The sequence below is a fragment of the Choloepus didactylus genome, chromosome 1 (genome assembly GCF_015220235.1).
Source record: "Choloepus didactylus isolate mChoDid1 chromosome 1, mChoDid1.pri, whole genome shotgun sequence".
Lineage (NCBI taxonomy): Eukaryota > Metazoa > Chordata > Mammalia > Pilosa > Megalonychidae > Choloepus > Choloepus didactylus.
The window spans coordinates 201,097,548-201,118,069 of NC_051307.1; the positions used below are offsets into that span (position 1 = coordinate 201,097,548).

Below are 20,522 nucleotides of genomic sequence, written 5' to 3' on the forward strand. Positions count from 1 at the left end.
GTTTGTGTATAACCTAGTCAGTCCCTGTTACTTCGGGTATCTGTGTGACATCTATGACTCAGAGACGGAGTTCTGCCACTATGAATGTCAGCATTACCCCATTGAGCAATTGCTGAAAAAGCTGAAAAAGAGATCAGACTTCAATTAGAGATATGAACAACATGGACTTGGTTAGGACTAAGTAAACCAGACTAAAGGGAAAAGGATGATATTGGCTGTGTTTTAAAACTTCAGCTTCTATGGAAGACTAAAGGAATTGATGTTTATTTGGCAGAAAATCTATATTTTCTGTAGCATGCTAAATAATTTAACTTGTATGGTCAGTTTATTCAAACACCATAATTACCTGGAACCTTGAATAGGGGGTGAGATCTGGTAGGCTTGTACAGGTTAGCATGAAGCCCCGATACATTTGGGCAGAGAATAAAAATATATTTGCAAAGCCCCCTTGAGGGGAGGGAATAGGGAAAATTGGAAATATTAGACTTCCCCACCTGGGGAATTCCTGATATTCTCACAAGCATTGGGGACTACCACTGACTGTGTTTTACAATTTCAACTTCTATGTGAGATCAAAGGAAGAAATGTTTATTTGGTGGAAAAATCTATATTTTCTTTACCACACTATATAATTTAACTTGTATGGTCAGTTTATTCAAACACCATAATTACAAGGAACCTTGAATAGGGAATAAGATCTGGTTGGTTTGTACAGGTTAGCATGAAGCCCCAATACATCCCAGAATAATTTGGGCAGAGAATAAAAAGGATTTACAAAGCCCCCCTTGAGGGACTGGGGAAAAATGTGTAATATCAAACTTCCCCAACCAGGGAATTCCTGATATTCTTGCAAGCATTGGGAACTATCAGTTTTGTAGGTTGAGCCCTTGATCTTGGGGCTTGTCCTTATGAAGCTTGTTACTGAAAAGGAGAGGCTAAGCCTACTTATAAATGTGCCTATGAGTCACCCCCTGAGAACTTCTTTTGTTATGCACATGTGGCCTCTCTCTCTAAGCCAACTCTGGAGGAAAACTCACTTCCCTCTCCCCTACGTGGGACATGACTCCCAGGTGTGGAAATCTCCCTGACAATGTGGGACATGACTCCCAGGGATGAGTCTGGACCCAGCATCATAGGATTGAGAACGCTTTCTGGACCAAAAGGGGGAAGAGAAATGAAATAAAATAAAGTTTCAGTAGCTGAGAGATTTCAAATGGAGTCAAGAGGACATTCTGGAGTTTATTCTTAAGCATCATACAGATATCCCTTTCTAGATTTTAGTGTATTAGAATAGCTAGAAGGAAATACCTGAAACTGTTGAACTGCAACCCAGTATCCTTGATTCTTGAAGATGATTGTATATAGCTTACATGGTGTGACCATGTGATTGTGAAAACCTTGTGACTCACACTCCCTTTATCCAGTGTATGGATACATGAGTAGAAAAATAGGGACAAAAAGTAAATGAATAAAAGGGGGGGAGAAGGTATATGAGGTGTTGTGGGTGGTTTTTCTTTTACTTCTATTTTTATTTTTGTTTTTTTTTTTTTTTGAGTAATGAAAACATTCAAAAATTGTGGAGATGAATTCACAACTATATGATTTGATACTGTGACCAACTGACTGTACACTTAGGATGACTGCTTTGTGAATATATCTCAATAAAATTGCACTTTAAAAAGTAACAGAATTGAAGAGAGAAATAAATAGTTCAACAATAATAGTTGGAAACTTCAACACCTCACTTTCAATAAAGAATAGAACTAGACAAAAGATAAACAAGAAACTAGAAGACTTAAACACTGCTAGAAGCCAATTAGGCATAAATGTTACAGACATATATAGAACACTTCACCCAACAACAGAACAATGCATAGTCTTCTTAAGCACACATGGCACATTCTCCAGGATAGATCATGACCTAGGTCACAAAACAAGTCTCAACAAATTTTAAAAGACTGAAATCATACAAGGTTTGTTCTCTGACCACAATAGAATAAAATTAGACATCAACAAAAGAAAAAAATCTTGGAAATTCATAAATATGTGGAAATTAAAGAAGATATTCTAAAAAAAATCAGTGGGCCAAAGAAGAAATCAAAGGAAATATTAGAAAATACTTTGACACATGAAAATGAAAACACAACATACTAAAACTTATGGGATGCAGTGAAAGCAGTTTTCAGAGGGAAATGTATAGCTGTAAATGCCTACCTTGAAAAAGAAGAACTATCTGAAATCAACAACCTAGTCTTCTACCTGGAAAAAGAAGAGCAAACTAATCCTACAACAAGCAGAAGGAAGGAAATAATAAACATTAGACCCAAAATCAATGAAATAGAATACAGAAAAATAATAGAGAGAATGAACAGAACCAAAATTGGTACTTTGAAAAGATCAACAAAACTGACCAACATTTAGCTAGACTGACAAAGTAAAAAGAGAGAAAGCTAAATTACTAAAATCATAAATGAGGATATTACCACAAACCCTACAGAAATAAAAGGATTATAAAGAAACACTATGAAAGTTGTACACCAACAAATTATATAATTTACATGAAATGAATAAATTTCTAAAAAAGCACAAATTACCAAAGCTGACTCAAGAAGAAATGGAAAATCTCCATACACCTATAACCAGTAAAAAGATTGAATCAGCAATCAAAAAACTTCCAACAAAGAAAAGCCTGGGCACACATGACTGTATTCTACCATACCTTTAAAGAAGAGTTGAGATTAGTACTTCTGAAACACTTCCAAAAAATAGAAGCAGAAGGGCTACTTCCCTCCTTTTATGAAAATGTGGTGTGGTGGTTTGATTAAGTCATACACCTGTGATGGTTATGTTCATGTGTCAACTTGGCCAGGTGATGGAGCCCAAGTGTCTGCTCAAGCAAGCACTTGCCTAACCATTACTGCAAGGAAATTTCTGCCTGGTTAATAAAGCAGAAGGCTTGTTTATTAAGACATCAGTCAATCGACTGCATCTGTGGCTGATTACTTCAATGAAGGGTGTGTCTTCCACAATGAGAATTTAATCAGCTGGATTTAATCCAATCAGTTGAAGACTGTTAAGGAAGAAGAGAGAGAACCTTCACTTCTTCAGCCAACCAGCCTGTCCTGGGGAGTTCATCAAAGACCTTTATTGGAGTTACCAGCTCACTGTGTGCCCTACAGAATTTGGACTCGGGCAAACTGCCCTACGCAATTTGGACTCATGCATCCCCACAGCTGCATGAGACACTTTTATAAAATCTTGTATTTACAGATATCTCCTGTTGGTTCTCTTTCCCTAAAAAAAACCCTAACTGATAAGGCTCAGTACCAAAAGTGGTTCTTGAGAAACAGAATCTTAAAATGGGCTTTTACAATAGGCTTTCTATTCTGATTAGATTCAACCGTACTAATTATTCCATTTCCAATAATCAAGATAGCACTGACAGTCCATTGCATGAGTTCGCAATGGAGATACACAAAATATCACCATTTGATTCTTCTAATCATACTCTTGTATGAGGCAAGGCTCTGAGTGACAGTGTTTTTGACAACTTAACAGAGTTTTGTGGAGTTAAGACGTATAATGATGGGGTTGCTCTTAGATACACTGCATAAAGTTCCAAGAGAAAAGGACAAGATGAAGGCTTCAAATTTGAAACTTAAATGCTGTATGACAGATATAAAGGTTTCTGTGTGTGCCTTGATAGAAAATATTATTTCCTGTGGCTGCAAACTTGAGATTTTTGAAAACCAGACCCAGAGTCTCATTGTGCGAGTAGCAGATTTACAACATAAACTAAAATCTCAACCTCGCAGGGTGTCTGCTGTTAAAGTAAAGGCATTGACTGGAAAAGAATGGAACCCTAAAACTTGTGATGGGGACATATGGATTGATAATAATGACAGTGAGGACATTGGAACCCTGGATTCGGCTGAGTCTTTGCTAGATATACCTGTAATGGTCTGCCCTGAGGAAACAGCCCCCACACAAACACCTCCAGTCTACCCTGAAGAGACACCCAACCTCCAGCCTGCTTTGAGGAAACAGCTTCCAGACATCCAGTCTGCCCTGAGGAGCCCACCATCCAACCATCACCTAAAGAGATTAAACATTCAGTGCCTGCTAAACCTGTAATCACTTCCCCTGAGGACACAGCCCTCACTTCTCTGTCTGGAGAGATTAATTCTGTTTCAACAGATGAAACTACAAGGGAATGTCCTGAGGTAATTGGCTTGAGGGAGACTTCTAATTCTTTTCATGACACATACCCACCACCACTCTTTCCATCAAGACCTATAACTAAAGTCCCAACAGACCTCGAAGGGTGAGGTACAAAGTGTGACCCATGAGGAAGTACACTATACTCCAAAAGAACTCCATGAGTTTTCCAATTTACATAGGCATAAATCAGGGAATATGTGTGGGAAAGGATATTAAGGGTGTGGTATAATGGTGAAAGGAATATAAAATTGGATCAGGCTGAATTTATTGATATGGGTCCACTAAGCGGAGATGCTGTATTCAATCTGGTAGCTCGAGGAGTTAGAAAGGACATTAACAGTTAGTTTGTGTGGTTGGCTGAAACATGGATCAAAAGGTGGTTGACATTACCTGAGGTCAAAATGCCATAACTGCCCTAGTATAATGTAGAGGAAGAGATTCAAAGGCTTAGTGAAATTGGAATGTTAGAGTGGCTTTATCATGGAAGACCTGCTCACACATCCCAGGAGTGTCCAGAGTACACACCTTTTATCAGGACTGTGAGGAATAAATTTGTGAGACTAGCTCCATCATTCCTGAAGAGCTCTGTAGTTGCCCTTCTCTGTGGGAACTGCTGTCACTGAGTTGGACTCTTTAAACACAATGCGGATAATCAGATCCCGAATTGACAGATGCCACATGGCAGCAGTTAATTACCAAAGACAAGGTGGGTGTGGCTATCATAATGGACAAGAGGCTCAAAGCAGCAGACAAAATAATCTCACTCGCAGAGACTTAAGTAAAATAGATAGGCAGTCTACTAAATTCTTGTTTGATTTGGATAAGCAGAATTCTAGGTCAAGTGAACAAAAGTCTAACTTGAATTACAAAAACAGAGAGTCATGGCCCCTTTATCAATTCCCAGACTTGAGACAGTTTACAGACCCATTGCCCCTTGAATGAAGGGAAGGCCAGGTACCCTTGGGGATGGACCCTGTTACACTGTCAAAAATTTATACTTTTAATCTTCCTCCCAGCCTTCCCCAAGGGGGAAGTTACCCTGGTAAAGGGTAACTGTGCACTAGGGAAAAGGAAATGATCAGATATTTTGGGGATTATTAGACACTGGCTCAGAAGTGACAATCTGAGGAGACCAAAAACATCACTCTGTTTCACCAGTCAGAGTAGGGGTACGTTGGTTAGGTGATCGATGGAGTTTTAGCTCAGGCCCATCTCACAGTGGGTTCAGTGGATCCCCGGACCCATTCTGTGGTTATTTCCCCAGCTCTGGAATGCATAACTGAATACACATTTGCACACTGGTGTTTGTGGCAGCAGCATTCACAATTTACAAAGGATGGAGGTTGCTTTAGGAACATCAATTGATAAACCGAATTGTGAACTGTGGTGTATACATACAATGGAATATTGAGTGGCAACAAGAAGGAATGAAGTTGTGAGGTATGCAACTAAGTGAATGGACCTTGAGGAAATAAGCCAGAAATGAACAGATAAACGTTATAACGCCTCACTAATATAGACTAACAATAATGTGCAAACTCTGAGAACTGAATCTGGAACATGAGTTATCAGGGGAAGGCTTATTGTAAAGACTCCTAGATTATAAGCTCTTACAGCAGTCACATCTATTCATGAGTTGTAATGGTTATTTCTAAATTCTGAGATGCTGAGCTTTTGTGTGTGACCTGGTTGGTCCCTGGAGCTTTGGGTGTCTGTGTGGTGCCTGGAACTTGGGCCAGAGTTCAGCAGCTGTGAGTGTTGGTATTGCCTCATGCAGCAAGTGTTAAAGAGGCTGAAAAGGAAATCAGACTTTGATTGGAGATATGAACGAAATGGACTTGGTTGAGACTGGAGTAGATGAGACTAAAGGGCAGAGAACGATGTTGACTGTTTAAAAACTTTGGCTTCTCTGAAGGACCAAAGGAAGACATGCCTATTTGATACAAAATCTGTATTTCCTGTAGCACACTAAATATTTAACATGTATTGTCAGTTTACTCAAACACCATAATTACATGGAACCTTAACTAGGGGGCGAGATCTGGTTGGATTCTACAGGTTGGCATGAAGCCCTGATACATTGCAGAGTAATTTGGGCAGAGAATAAAAAGTATTTGCAAAGCCCCCTTGAGGGACTGGGGAAAAATGTGTAATATTAAACTTCCCCACTTGGGGAATTCCTGATATTCTCGCAAGCACTGGGGACTACCAGTTCAGTAGGCCGAGCCCTTGATCTTGGGGCTTGCCATTATGAAGCTTGTTACTGCAAAGAAGAGGCTAAGCCTACTTATAATTGCACCTGAAAGTCACCCCCAAAGAACCTCTTTAGTTGTTCAGATGTGGTCTCTCTCCCCAAGCCAACTTGGCAGGTGGACTCGCTGCCTTCCCCCCTACTTGGGACATGACTCTCAGGGGTATAAATCTCTTTGGCAACGTGTGACATGACTCCCAGGAATGAGCCTGGACCCAGCATCATAGTATTGAGAAGCTTTCTGGATCAAAAGGGTGAAGAGACATGAAACAAAATAAAGTTTCAGTGGCTGAGAGATTTCAAATGGAGTCAAAAGATCATTCTGGAAGTTACTCTTATGCATTATGTAGAGATCCCTTTTTAGTATTTAGTTTATTAGAATAGCTAGAAGGAAATATCTGAAACTGGATGAACCACAGTCCAGTAACCTTGATTCTTGAAGACAATCATGTAACTATATAGCTTAAATGGTGTGACTGTGTGATTGTGAAAACCTTATGGCTTACACTCCACTTATCCAATGTATGGACAGATAAGTTAAAAAATGGGGACAAAAAGTAAATGAATAATAAGGAGGATGAGGGGTATGGGATATTTTGGGTGTTCTTTTTTACATTTAATTTTATTTATTTTATTGTTATTTTTTGAAGTAATGAAAATGTTCAAAAATTGATTATGGTGATGAATGCACAACTATATGATGATTCTGTGAAGAGCTGTGGTACACTTTGGATGACTGTATGGTATGTGAATATATTTCAATAAAATTGCATTTAAAAAGAGAGAGAAAAAGTTTAGAGGAGCTTGAGAAGTGATGTTAGTGAGCCAAACCAAGAGTGATTACAACTGAGAAATCCCAGTTTTCCCCCAGAAGCAGAGGCCAGAATTCTCATGTGATTGAGTCAGAGTCTTCTGGCATTGAGAGTGAGGAGAATACTATATAAACCCTCTTAAAAACATGCTGGTCACAAAAAGGAGATGCGAGACCAAACGAAGTGAAGCTTTAGTGGCTGAGGAATTTCAAAAGCAGTCGAGAGGACACTGAAACTATCAAATTCCAACCCAGTAGGCTTGACTCTTGAAGACGAGTGTATAATAATGTAGCTAACAAGAGGTGACAGTGTGATTGTGAAAATCTTGTGGATTGCATTCCCTTTGTCCGGTGTATGGATGGATGAGTAGAAAAATGGGGACAAAAACTAAATGAAAAATAGGGTGGGATGGGGGGGATGATTTGGGTGTTATTTTTACTTTTATTTTTTATTCTTATTCTGATTCTTTCTGATGTAAGGAAAATGTTCAAAAATAAAAAGGGGTGATGCATGCATAACTATATGATGGTACTGGGAACAGGTCATTGTATACCATGGATGATTGTATGATATGTGAATATATTTCAATAAAAGTCAATTTAATTAAAAAAACAAAGCAGAACAAAACAAACCATGTTGGTCATGACGTGGGACATGGATTCCGGTAACAAGCCTGACCATGGCTGGCATCAACAGGTTGAGAATGCGTTTTTGACCAAAAAGGGGAAAAGACTGGCAATAAAACAAGGTTTTAGTGAGTAAGAGAATTCAAATAGAGTCAAGGGGTTGTCCTGGAGGTTACTCCCATGCAAGCTTCACCTAGATATGCCAAATGACCACAATATGATAAGCCCAAGTCAACAGCAGTCCCCAAAACGTTAAAGAATACCCGGTCCCTATCTGACACTCTATAAAAGTTTTACTCACTAAGTTTATTCATCAGACACTTAAATCCTTCAGAATGTTCCTATGCCATCTAAGTCTCAAAACCCAGAGCCAACAGCCTCTTCAAGAACATCAACTAGATGTGTTCCCTTTGACCATAAAATTGACATCCCTTTTCAATGGGAACAGGTTAGGGTGGTTACAGCCTAGACATCCCTCAAGATTGGGAAAGCGATTACACTAGGGGAAAGGGTAGCAACAGACAAAACGGAATTTAACAAAGGATTATGAATACTGAATCTTTATCTAATCTTCTTTTTCTTAGTTGCTAGGGTATTAGAATAGTTAGAAGGAAAGAAATGAAATGGTGGAACTTTACCCGTAGCATCCTTTGAAATTTGTTCTATACCTACTTGTTAAATTGTAATTTGAAAGCTATAACTTTTTGTATATACATTATATTTCACAATAAGGAAATAACTGATACTATGGTACTGTACTTCATAACAACTTTGGAAATTTCCTATATTTCTACTTGTTAAATCATACTTTGAAAGATATTACCTTTTTGTATATACGTTGTATTTCATAAGAAGGAAATAACTGAAACTGTGGAATCGTAACCTATAACATTCTTTGAAATTTTCTAATTACTTGTTAAATTAGACTTGGAAACTTACCACTTTTATGTATATATGTTACATTCTATAAAAAAATGATTAAAAAAAACATGTTGGTCAATGATGCTTTGGATGTTGCCAATCAAGTTAGTGTCATCTAAAGTGAGTCTAGCAGGCTAATTCTAAATATGTTTCTTTAACCATAAAAAAACAAACACCTGTTAGACATGTATAGACCTCTGTGGTTCAAAGATTTCTCATTACAAAGAAGATATCAGTCTCTTCCTAATGGACTTCAAGTTGACAAGATTCTATAATTTAGGGTCATAGGAGAGAATATCTCTTCCCTGTCTCAGAGCATTTTGCATAGGCAGATGGGTTGGGCTGGCTGGGCATCTAGTTAGTGGTTGATTTATAACTCCTGGATCCAAGAACTGTGGGCAGGACAGGCATCTCACGGTATTTTTCTCCTCCCACAGCTTTGCCAGTCCCTACAAAACGAACTTGGTGGAAGAGTGAGTAGCAACTGGTTTACTGATAAAGCAGCCACTATTGAGTAGGGCCATTTCCTTTCTCCTGAAATAACCTCCATTCCTAGATACTAGACATGTTTTTCCTACATAACCTCAATCTTCTGGGGTATTCATGTCTCATCCATAGCTCTGATTCCAGTTGGTTTCCATTCTCAAATGCTCCAGGTAGAGTTTCCCTAAACAATGCCCATTCTAAGGGTCCTCACCTAGGAGTTGTAGATGATCTTTTAAATGAAAAATTGCAAGAAAAGAGAGAACCAGGACTTGAGGAAATGGGAAAATGAACAGAGATGGTTTCCTTAAGTTTTATTGTGAGTTGAGGAGTTTAGAGAAATTCATGGGTCAGTGGATATTATGATATATGAAGGTACAACAGGGACATCTGTGTCTAAGTAGTTTGCGAAATCAGAGTGAGGAGGGGATTCTAAGTGATTCCACAACTGGAGTCAATCAGGTAGGTCCTGATATAGCAGATAATTCCTCATTTGGAAATTCTACAGACAGGTCAGGAAAATCCAAAGAATCAGGATGAACAGTGTGACTCACTTCTCCAAATGATGAGCAGTCCCTGATCCCTAATCTGAGAATCCATCTGTGAATCCAGCCAGGATTCACAAGTCCTTGATTCTATGATTCTGAGAGTCCATAATTCCTTTAAGAACCATTATAAATACCTGAGTCTCATCCCTACCCTCCTCACTTCCTTTCCTGGAGAAAGGTTTACTCTAGGGCCAAGTACCTGAATCAGAAGAATCAGTTATGGGGCCTTAATTGCCATCCCTCACTCCCAGGACTGGAAAAAGGTGTTACTCAGGCCAAGGTATGGAGGGCCCCCTCAAGTTAGTGGAAAGAAACAGTAACAGGGATGAGGAGGAATGATTATGGAGAGGAAACAGCAGTAGAGAACCAGATCCCTAAGACTGACTCAAGAGAACACTCACACAAAGCCTCATGAGGAAGTGGTCCCTAAATGCAGACCTCCAAGACGCTACTGCAGAAGAGTGTGTGGAGTCATTACTCAGGGAGACAGAGGGTAGGGAATCGGTCACAGCAACTTGAGTGTCACTTGACCTTGGAAGCTCCTAGCCTCATCCTTGTGGAAGTTAGACAAGGAGTAAAGAGGAGTGGCCCCTCCCAAACACCTTTCCCCACTATCCTGCCCTGCAGCACTACATGAACATTAAAAGGAAATTTGAGAAATGGAGAAGTCTGCCTTAGGAACAAAGCTCAAGGAGAAGGGATGAGGGATTTGGAGGGCTAAAAAAAAAGTCAAAAAGGGGCAGAGCCAGAGAAATTCAGAGGTGAGGTTGAAGGATAAGGCCAGCAGGAAGACAGAGAATGCCTTGATCTCAGTATTACTTACCCAGCCCTGTAGCCATTTAAGTTTGAAACTCCTATCATCCTTCAGAAATGAGCCATCAGCCTCTATATTAAAGATTCAGTTATTCCTCCTTGACCAAGAAAGTCAATGAACCCGGTGGCAATTGTCCTGGGGGCATTTGTCACCTTTCTCCTTCTCTCCTCCTCCCATGACCCCTTATCCTAAAGAAGATCTTACAACACCTCAAGCCCATTATTGGAGAGATGAAGCCATTAAAGTCCTGATTTCAACTCCCTTTCCAGGAAACAGGAAGGAGAGATTCCTGGCCAGAAGGCAATCTAAAGCTATCTGCCCTGGCCTAGAAAGAGATACCCTCTGTATGTCTTCCTGTGATTATCTGCAGTGACAATGGACTCCTGGGGCCAGGCTGTGTCTCTACAGTGTCTGTGTGGATTTTAATAGAAAATAAAACATTTTTTCTTTCCATTATGTTTAAAGAAAGGTGTAGGATTGTTAATTTTTCCATTTTTGTTTCCTTATGAGAAGGAGAAACAGCTTTGAGGTCATGTGGAATGATAACACCACCCCTTTCCTGCTCAGCAACCTCCACAGAAAACACAAACACACATACACACACTCTCTCTTCCTTCTGTCGCTTTTAACTAACATCATGTGAAGAGGGACAGCATTAGTAGATGCGGCAGCAGTGCCTGCACCGAAACGTGGTAGGGGAAATCTATATTCCAGGTGTTTCTAGCCTTTACTCCCCACCCAGAGCAAACCATGGAAATTCCTGGAGGCCGGCCACTTCCAGGTAAGAGGGAGTGGCAGAGGGCACCAGACCAGCATTCCCTTTCATTTCTCCTCCTTCCTCCCTTCCTACATTAAAACCAAGACCAAGTTTTGGGGGGTTACAAAAGCAGAGGTGTCTCCCCTTCCTCTCTGGGGCAAATAAAGACACTCAAGCCTGAGTGGACAGCCCTCTCCAGGGTACACTCATTAACATGCAGTGCCAGTGGGGGAGCCAGCCCCGAGCCAAGGAAGGGATAAGGCGAACTGTCAGAAATCTGGAGCATTTGGGCCCTGAGAACATAAGACAAGTGAATGGGTTTGCTTAAAAGGGCCTTGGGGAAAAAAAAATAAAAAACAAAGGGCCTTGGAACCATTATTAGACGACTGATTTGAGAGTGTGGCTAAAAGACTGGGCACTGAGATTGGAGGGCTTCAGAGGGACTGTGTTTAAAAGTCCTTAAGCCTGGTACTGGAAGGCTGACATGACATTGCTAGTAATCTTATCCCTGTCATTGGAGGGCCAGAGTGGCATGGTTATGAAGTTTGAATCCTGAGACTGAATAACTGTCAGGGTGTGGTTAAAGGAACCTGAATTTGGGATTGGAGGGCTAGGAAGGGGACATGGTTAAATTCTAGGGCTAGGGACTGAACCCTGAGCAATAACTAAAGGTGGTATAGAAGACGCAGCAAAGGCTGGAGATATAAAATATAAAATAAAACAGGAGAGTGTCAAGGAAGGCAAAGGAAGGGCACAGTTGCAGAAAGGAGTGTCAGAAGCAAAGACAACTTTTTCAAGATGACCATTTTGGTACTTCCGTTGCCAGAAGCAAGACCTCTTTCATCTGCATATTCAAAGAAGTGTAAGAGGTCAGAACCTGGTCCTGAAGCCCTCTCAGAGCTATGGTGTACGGTGGACAGATTTCTCTCCCAGTGTCTCCTAAGGGGTCATCTCTAGCAAACATCTTATCTACACTTCTTGAACACATGAGCCTTCTCCCTTGAGCACATCCTCTGGTGTATGATAAGTAGTTATATCTAGCCAAAGCCCTGCCTACACTATTTCACAAATAAGGCTTCTTCCCTGTGTCCTCTGGTGTGGCTGATGGTTGACTTTTTGCTAAAGTCACACACTCACTCCTTGCACACCTAAGGGTTTCCCTGAGTGTGTCCTCTGGTGTCTGTTGAGGGCTGACTTACGGCTAAAGCTTCGTCCACACTCCCTGCATATGTAAGATTTTTTTCCCTGTGACTGTCTTGTGTCTGAATAGGTTTGACTTCTGGCTAAATTCACACTCCCCAAACTTGACTGATTCTTCTACCCCCTCAGAAGCTTTGTCGGTTTACTCAGAGCTCACAGTCTGGGCTGGACTGTGTTGTATCTCCAACACCCTGTTGCCTCCCTGAGAGCTTACTGGCAGTCCCACCCTGTGGTGGGCTAGAGAAAACCAATGAATTCCCCTTCTCACTAGTTCTCCAAAACAAGGGATTAGAGTCTCCTATTCCTTGCTCTTCTGCTCCAGCCCCCCAGTGATTTTTATCAGAATGTTGTTGCTGCTGCTGATGATCATCTGGGTAGGGACTCCCTGGTAGGAGTTGATTTCCTGCATGTGAGCTTCGACTAGGATGAGTGCATAGCTCACGTTGGCTGAGGAACTGCTGACTGCCAAAGGAGAGAGGGCAGGAGGGCCAGGGATGGAATTCTGACTTTGATTCTGCTGAAAAGAGAAAGTTTTCAGTCAGAAGAGTCATAGGAAGAGTTGACTGGGCTCCTCTTCCTTGCCTTATGGTAAGACCTAGCCCGTTAATCATATATAATCATTAATCTCTGTATCTCCAAGACATGCTTTACAGGACCTATATTTCCATTCAACTTCTTCTAACTTTTTATTTTGAAATTATTTCAGGTATAAAGAAAAAGTGTAAGAATAAGAGTAATACAAAGAGCAGCTTACAAACCTATGAGAATGGCTAAAATCCAGGAAGCTGACAACACCAATGCTGGTGAGGAGGTGGAGCACAGAAACCCATTCATTACCAGAAGGAATTCAAAATGTACAGACACTTTCGAATATGGTGCATTAGTTAGGGTTCTCTATGGAAACAGAACCAACAGGAGATATCTGTAAATATGAGACTTTATAAAAGTGTCTCATGCAATTGTGGGGATGCATGAGTCCAAAGTCCGTAGGACAGGCATCATGCTGGCAACTCTGATGAAGGTCTATAATGAACTCCCCCAGAAAGGCTGGCTGGCTGAAGAAGTGAAAGCTCTCTCTCTTCTCCCTTAAAAGTCTTCAACTGATTGGACTAATCCAGCTGATTGAATTCTCTCAGTTGGGGAAGACATACCTTTCGTTGATGTAATCAGCCATAGATGAAGTCAACTGATGATTTAATAAATCAGCCTTCTGGTTTATTAACCAGCCACAAATGTCCTTGCAGTAACAGTTAGGCCAGTGCCAGCCTGACACACACCTGGGCACCACCACCTGGCCAATTTGACACATGAACCTAACCATCACAGTCCACCCCTTGTCAACCTGGCATCTATACACATCACTTTAAAACATACTTAATTTCTAAATAGAACACAATAACAAACATATGTTTCGCCTAACAATACTCAGCTGTCCTGCATACAACCAGAAATCCACTAAATCTCTCCAGAATAGATGCAAGTCCTTGGGTAACATTCACTCTTAAACTTGATATCCTCTAACTTAAATACTGTGAAATGAACAGAACAAATTAGGTCATACAATAAGGGGATAAGACAGGGAAGAAAACAAAGACATCTGCTTTATGGACAAATACAAACATAGTCATAACAAAACAAGAAGGAAATATTAATGCCATCATAGCCCTCATTTCTGTAACTGGTCACGTGGTTGGAGTTCATATTTATCACTACCTTATTCCACTACTCGTTCCATGTTCCCTTTACCCTCAACAAGCACTTCACCTGGCCATGGTTCTTTGCCTGCTGGGATGACCCAAACCTTCATTCCTGAAGTTTCTGGGCCATTGGTAGTCCTGTCTGGATTGTGTTGTTGAAGTTTTCCATTGACTTTAATCACAGGGCATGGTAGTACTAAGAGGCACCCAAAGGGATCTCCTGTATTCCAAGAAAACTCTTCTTTATCTCCACTGCGTACTTGCAGTCGTAGTTCCCTGGATAATCAGGATCAATCACCCCAGCCAGTACAGTAATCCCCTTCCTTGCCAGTTAACTCAGAGGCATAAGAAGCCCAAAGAGGCCAGCCGGCAGTCTTAACTTCCAGTTCAATGGAATTATTGTTGTGTCTCCTGGTGGAAGCACTCCTCCTTTTGGAACTAGGACTTGTAGAACAGCAGACCTTAAGGGTGCAGGGACAGGAAGCAAAAATGTTCCTAGTGGATCACTAGGTGTGCCACTTTGAACATATTGTGTCCCCCCAAACGCGCTTATATTTGATATAATCTTGTGTGGGCAGACATTACCAGTGTTGATTAGACTGTAATTCTTTGAGTGTTTCTTTAGAATGTGCCCCACCTAACTGTGGGTGATGACTCTGACTGGATAATTTCCATGGAGGTGTTGGCCTGCCCATTGGGTGGGTCTGAATTAAACTACTGGTGCACTATATAAGATCAGACAGAAGGAGCGAGCTTGCTACAGTGCAGCTGTGAGTGATGTTTTGAAGAGGAGCTACAGCCAAGGGGGACACTTTGAAGAAAGCACAGGAGCTGCAGATGAGAGACAGTTTGAAGACGGCTGTTGGGGGGCAGTCTCATGCTCCGGAGAAGCTGAGAGAGGACGGATATCCCAAGTGCAACTAAGAGTGACATTTTTGAGGAACTGCAGCCTAGAGGGGGGCATCCTGGGAGAAAGCCATTTTGAAACCAGAACTTTGGAACAAACACCAGCCGCATACCTTCCCAGCTAACAGAGGTTTTCCGGATACCATTGGCAATCCTCCAGTGAAAGTACCCAATTGCTGATGAGTTACCTTGGACGCTTTGTGGCCTTGGGACTGTAACTGTGTAGTTAAATGAACCCCCTTTTGTGGGGGCCAGTCCATCTCTGGTGTTTTGCATTCTGGCAGCATTAGCAAACTAGAACACTAGGAGTGATAGTGAATGGTGCCACTCCCATTCCCATTTCCACCCATTGTGGGGTGCATCTCCATGGAAACACTCAAAGAATTACAATCTAATTAACACTGATACATCTGCCCACACAAGATTAGATCAAAGATGACGGCATTTTGGGGGACATAATACATTCAAACCACCACAGGTACCTTCACTGAAGGATGGCCTTTGGCATCCGGAAAACGTCTGTTACCTCAGAAGGTACGTGGCTGGCGTCTGTTTCCTCGCAGGATGTGTTTCAAAATGGCGTTCTCCAAATTGTCTGCATCGGCTTCCAGCTCAGCTACTTCTGTCTGAGCTTATATAAGGATCTAGTAAACTAATAAAGGCCCATGCTGAATGGGTGGGGCCATGTCTCCATGGAAACTAAGCAGAATTATCACCTACAGTTGGGTGGGACACATCTCCATGGAAGCAACTTAATCCAAAGGTGCCAACTGAATCAACATTAATACATCTGCAGACACAAGACTGCGTCAAAGAACATGGAGTTTGGGGGAACATAATACATCCAAACCGGCACAGATGGTAAAGCTTTACTCCCAAATCCTAAGGGCCTGCGTTGTGATTCTCCTATAGGAGCCTGCCAAAGGCTCCAAACAGCATCTCTATTTGCCAGTGACACTTCCAGCACCATTGGATCAGCTGGATCATATGGTCTAATTGGCAGAGAAGCTTGCATAGCAGCCTGGACCTGCTGCAGAGCCTCATCTTGTTCTGGTCCCCACTTAAAACTAGAAGCTTTTCTGGTCACTCAGTAAATGGGCAAGAGTAGCATACCCAAATCAGGACTATGTTGTCACCAAAATCCAAAGAGGTCAACTAGACACTGTGCCTCTATTTTGGTTGTAGGAGGGGCCAGATGCAACAGCTTATCCCTCACCATAGAAGGGATATCTCAACATGCCCCACACCACTGGACACCTAGAAAGCTCTATTTCTGTTGGATTTATCTCCCATCCTCTGACACAAAAATGCCTTACCAATAAATCTAGAGTAGTTGCTATTTCTTGCTCACTAGGTCCAGTTAACATGATATCATCAATATAAAGGAACAGTGTGATGTCTTGTGGGAGGGAGAAATGATCAAGGTCCCTGAAGACAATATTATGACATAGGGCTGGGGAGTTGAATCACCCCTGAGATAGGACAGTGAAGGTATACTGCTGGCCTTGACAGATGAATGCAAATTGTTTCTGGTGGTCCTTACTAACAACTATTGAGGAAAAAGCATTTGTCACATCAATAGCTGCATACCAGTTACCAGGTGATGTGCTGATTTGCTCAAGCAATGATAGCACATCTGGAACAGCAGCTGAAAATGGAGTCACCACCTCGTTAAGCTTATGATAGTCTACTGTTATCCTCCAAGACCCTTCTCTTTACTGCACAGGCCAAACACGAGAGTTGAATGGGGATGTGGTAGAAATCACCACCCCTGCATCCTTCAAATCCTTAAGAGTGGAATTAATCTCTGCAATCCCTCCAGGAATCCGGCTTTGCTTCTGGTTTACTATTTTGATAGGCAGGGGCAGTTCTAGTGGCTTCCACTTGGCCTTTCCTATCATAATAGCCCTCACTGTACAAGTCAGGGAGCGAATGTGGGGATTCTGCCAGTTGCTGAGGATGTCTATTCCAATTATGCATTCCAGAACTGGGGAAATACCACAGAATAGGTCCAGAGACCTAATGGACCCACTGTGAGATGGACCTGAGCTAAAACTCCATCAATCAGCTGACCTCCATAAGCCCCTACTCTGACTGGTGGACCAGAGTGACGTTTTGGTCTCCTGGAACTATTGTCACTTCCGAGTCAGTGTCTAATAATCCCCAAAATATCTGATCATTTCCTTTTCCCCAACGCACAGTTACCCTGGCAAAAGGCTGTAGGTCCCCTTGGGGAAGGCTGGGAGGAAGATCAATAGTATAAATTTTTGGCAGCATAACAGGGTCCTTCTCCAAGGGTACTCAGCCTTCCCCTCATTCAAGGGGCTCTGGGTCTGCAAACTGTCTCAAGTCTGGGAATTGATAAAGGGGCCGTGACTCTCTGTTTCTGTAATTCAAGTTAGACTTTTGTTCACTTGACCTAGAATTCTTCAGCTTATACAGATCAAACAAGAATTCAGTAGATTGTGCTTCTATTTCATTTCTAGGTACCCCATGATCTACTTGCCAACATCATAAGTCTCTGTGAGTCAGATTATTTTGACTTCGAGATTATTTTCGATTCTGGTAGCCATGCCCACCTTGCTTTTGGCGATTAACTGCTGCCATATGGCTTCTGCCAACTCAGAATCCGATTACCCCCATTGTGTTTAAGGATTCCGGCCCCGTGACAGCAGTTCCCCTAGTAATATCTGACCTACAGAGAAGGGCAAATACAGAGTTCTTTAGGGATGACAGAGCTAGTCTCACAAATTTATTCCTCACAGTCCTGGTAAAAGGTGTGTCCTCTGGACATTCCTGGTGTGTGTGAGCAGGTCTTCCATGATAAAGCCACTCTAGCATTCCAATCTCTCTAAGCCTTTGAATCCCATCCCCCACCTACATTATGCCAGGGCAGTTCTGGCATTTTGACCTCAGGTAATCTCAGCCACCTTTTGTTCCATGTTTCAGCCAACCACACAAACTATTAATGCCTTTCCCAACACCTCAAGTTACAACACTGAATGCCGAATCTATGTTTAGCCTGATCGAACTTCATATTCCTTCCACCGTTATCCCGTACCCTTAATGTCCATTCCCACACAAATTCCCTGATTTCTGCCTGTATTAATTGGAAAACTCATGCAGTTCTTTTGGAGTATAGCATACTTCCTCATGGGTCACACTTTGTACCTCACCCTTCAGGGCCTGTTGGTACTTTAGTCTAGTTATAGGTCTTAAGGCAAAGAGTGGTGGTGGGTGTGTGTCATGAAAAGAATTAGAAGTATCCCTCAAGCTAATTACCTCAGGACATTTCATTGCAGTTTCATCTGTTGAAACAGAATCTCTCCAGAGAGAGGAGTGAGGGCTGCTTTCTCAGGGGAAGTGATTACAAGTTTAGCAGGCACTGACAGGGTAATCTGTTTAGGTGGAGGTTGGATGGCAGGCTCTTCAGGTCAGACTGGAGATCAGGAGGCTGTTTCCTCAAAGCAGGCTAGAGGTTGGGTAGCTGTCTCCTCAGGACAGTCTGGAAGTGGGGGAAATGTTTGCTCAGAGCAGACCATTACAGGTATATCTAGCAAAGATTCAGCAGAATCCAGGGTTCCAATGCCCTCACTGCCATCATTATCAATCCATATGTTCCCATCCCAAGTTTCAGGATCCCATTCTTTTCCAATCAATGCCTTTATTTTAGCAGCAGACACCCTGTGAGGTTGAGATTTTAGTGTGTGTTGTAAATCTGCTACTCACACAATGAGACTGTGTCTGGTTTTCAAAAATCTCAGGTCTGCAGCCATAGGAAATAAGATTTTCTTTCAGGGCACATATAGAAACGTTTACATCTGTCATACAGCATTTAAGTTTCAAATTTGAAGCCTTCAGCTTGTCCCTTTCTCTTTATTCAGTGTATCTAAGAGCAATTAGCCAACATCATTGTACTTCTTAACACCACAAAACTCTGTTAAGATGTCAAAAACACTATCACCCTGAGCCTTGCTTTGTACAAGAGTATGATTAGGAGAATCAAATGGTGGTATTTTGTGCATCTCTATTGCGAACTCACGCCAAGCACTGTCAATGGCATCTTGATTATTGGAAATGGAGTCATTAGTGCCTTTGAATCTAATCAGAGTAGAAAACCAATTGTAAAAGCCCATTTTAAGATTCTGTTTCTCAACAATCACTCCCAGTACCAAGCTATATTAGGTAGAGTTCTCCAGGGAAACAGAACCAACAAGAAATATCTGTAAATATAAGATTTTATAAAAGTGTCTCATGCAACTGTCGGATGCATGAGTCCAAAGTCCATAGGACAGGATGTATGAGTCCAAATTCCATAGGGCAGGAGGCATGACTTCAAATTCATTACGGCAGGCAGCAAACTGGCAACCCCAGTGAAGATCTCTCATGAACTCCCCAGGAGAGGCTAGCTGGCTGAAGAAGAAGTGAAAGCTCCCTTCTCCCTTAACCATCTGCGGTCGCGGTTACTGCTTCTGGGGGGAGTGGCGGCCGGTAGCGGAGCCCTCAGCTCTCGGGGCTGCTTAAAGGGTACCGGCGGCGGGGGCTCTTTCCCGGAGGCGAGGGCAAGGCGGAGGACTTGGCCAGGTCCTCGGCGGGAGGCGTGCAAGGTGTGGAGGGCGGCGATAAGGACAAGACACTCTTCATCCAGTAGGAGTATGCGCCAAAGAGCTTTATTCAGGGGTGATTACAGGTTATATAGGCTGGTAAGAAGGGCAGGGCTGGAAAAGAGGTGAAGTAGCCTTAAATGGCAATACTGAAGGGATAGGGGCTAGGATTGGTTCTGAGAGGACGCAGGAGCCGTTGCAGCGGGCGGGAGTTGTTCTGGCCACGGTGCATGCGCGCTGGCGGTGGCAGGAGTTGCCTTGGCACAGGGGAGTGTGCGGGCAAGATAAGGAAGTGAGGAAAGGGCGGTTGGGAGAAAGGCGGTTTCCTCCGGCAAGCCTCCCCTGCCAGTGGCATTTTGGGTGAGGAAAAGGGAGCTGCCTCGACCTCGCTCCCCAGGCTCGGGGGGGCTGCAGAGGGCACTAACGCCCGTACCCACTACCCTCCCCAGGGGGTGATATCAGGTCCCCTGGCCCAGGCCTGGTAAGTCGAAGTACAAGCTCAGCCACCCGCAATTCCCCTTTCTTTTCTAATTAGAGGAAGAGGCTTTACCGGAGAGGCCCGCTAAGGGTGAGGGAAGGGGGAGGTCAGGGAAGGGAAAAAAGGGGTTGACGGTGGCTCAGCGAGGCTGGAGCTCAGTGTTGGTGTGGTGCCCGGGCGCTTGACAATGGCTTCGCTGCAGCG

General features: G+C 42.5%; 1 protein-coding gene across 1 annotated transcript; it reads right to left on the reverse strand.

Moving 5' to 3' along the window:
• Nucleotides 1–12,476: 12,476 nt before the first annotated feature.
• On the reverse strand, nucleotides 12,477–13,184 carry ZNF589 (zinc finger protein 589). The gene is given in 3 exon segments (XM_037826228.1): nucleotides 12,477–12,670; nucleotides 12,672–12,850; nucleotides 12,852–13,184. Coding segments are annotated over 3 exon segments (624 nt in total). The 3' UTR covers nucleotides 12,477–12,558.
• Nucleotides 13,185–20,522: the final 7,338 nt, after the last annotated feature.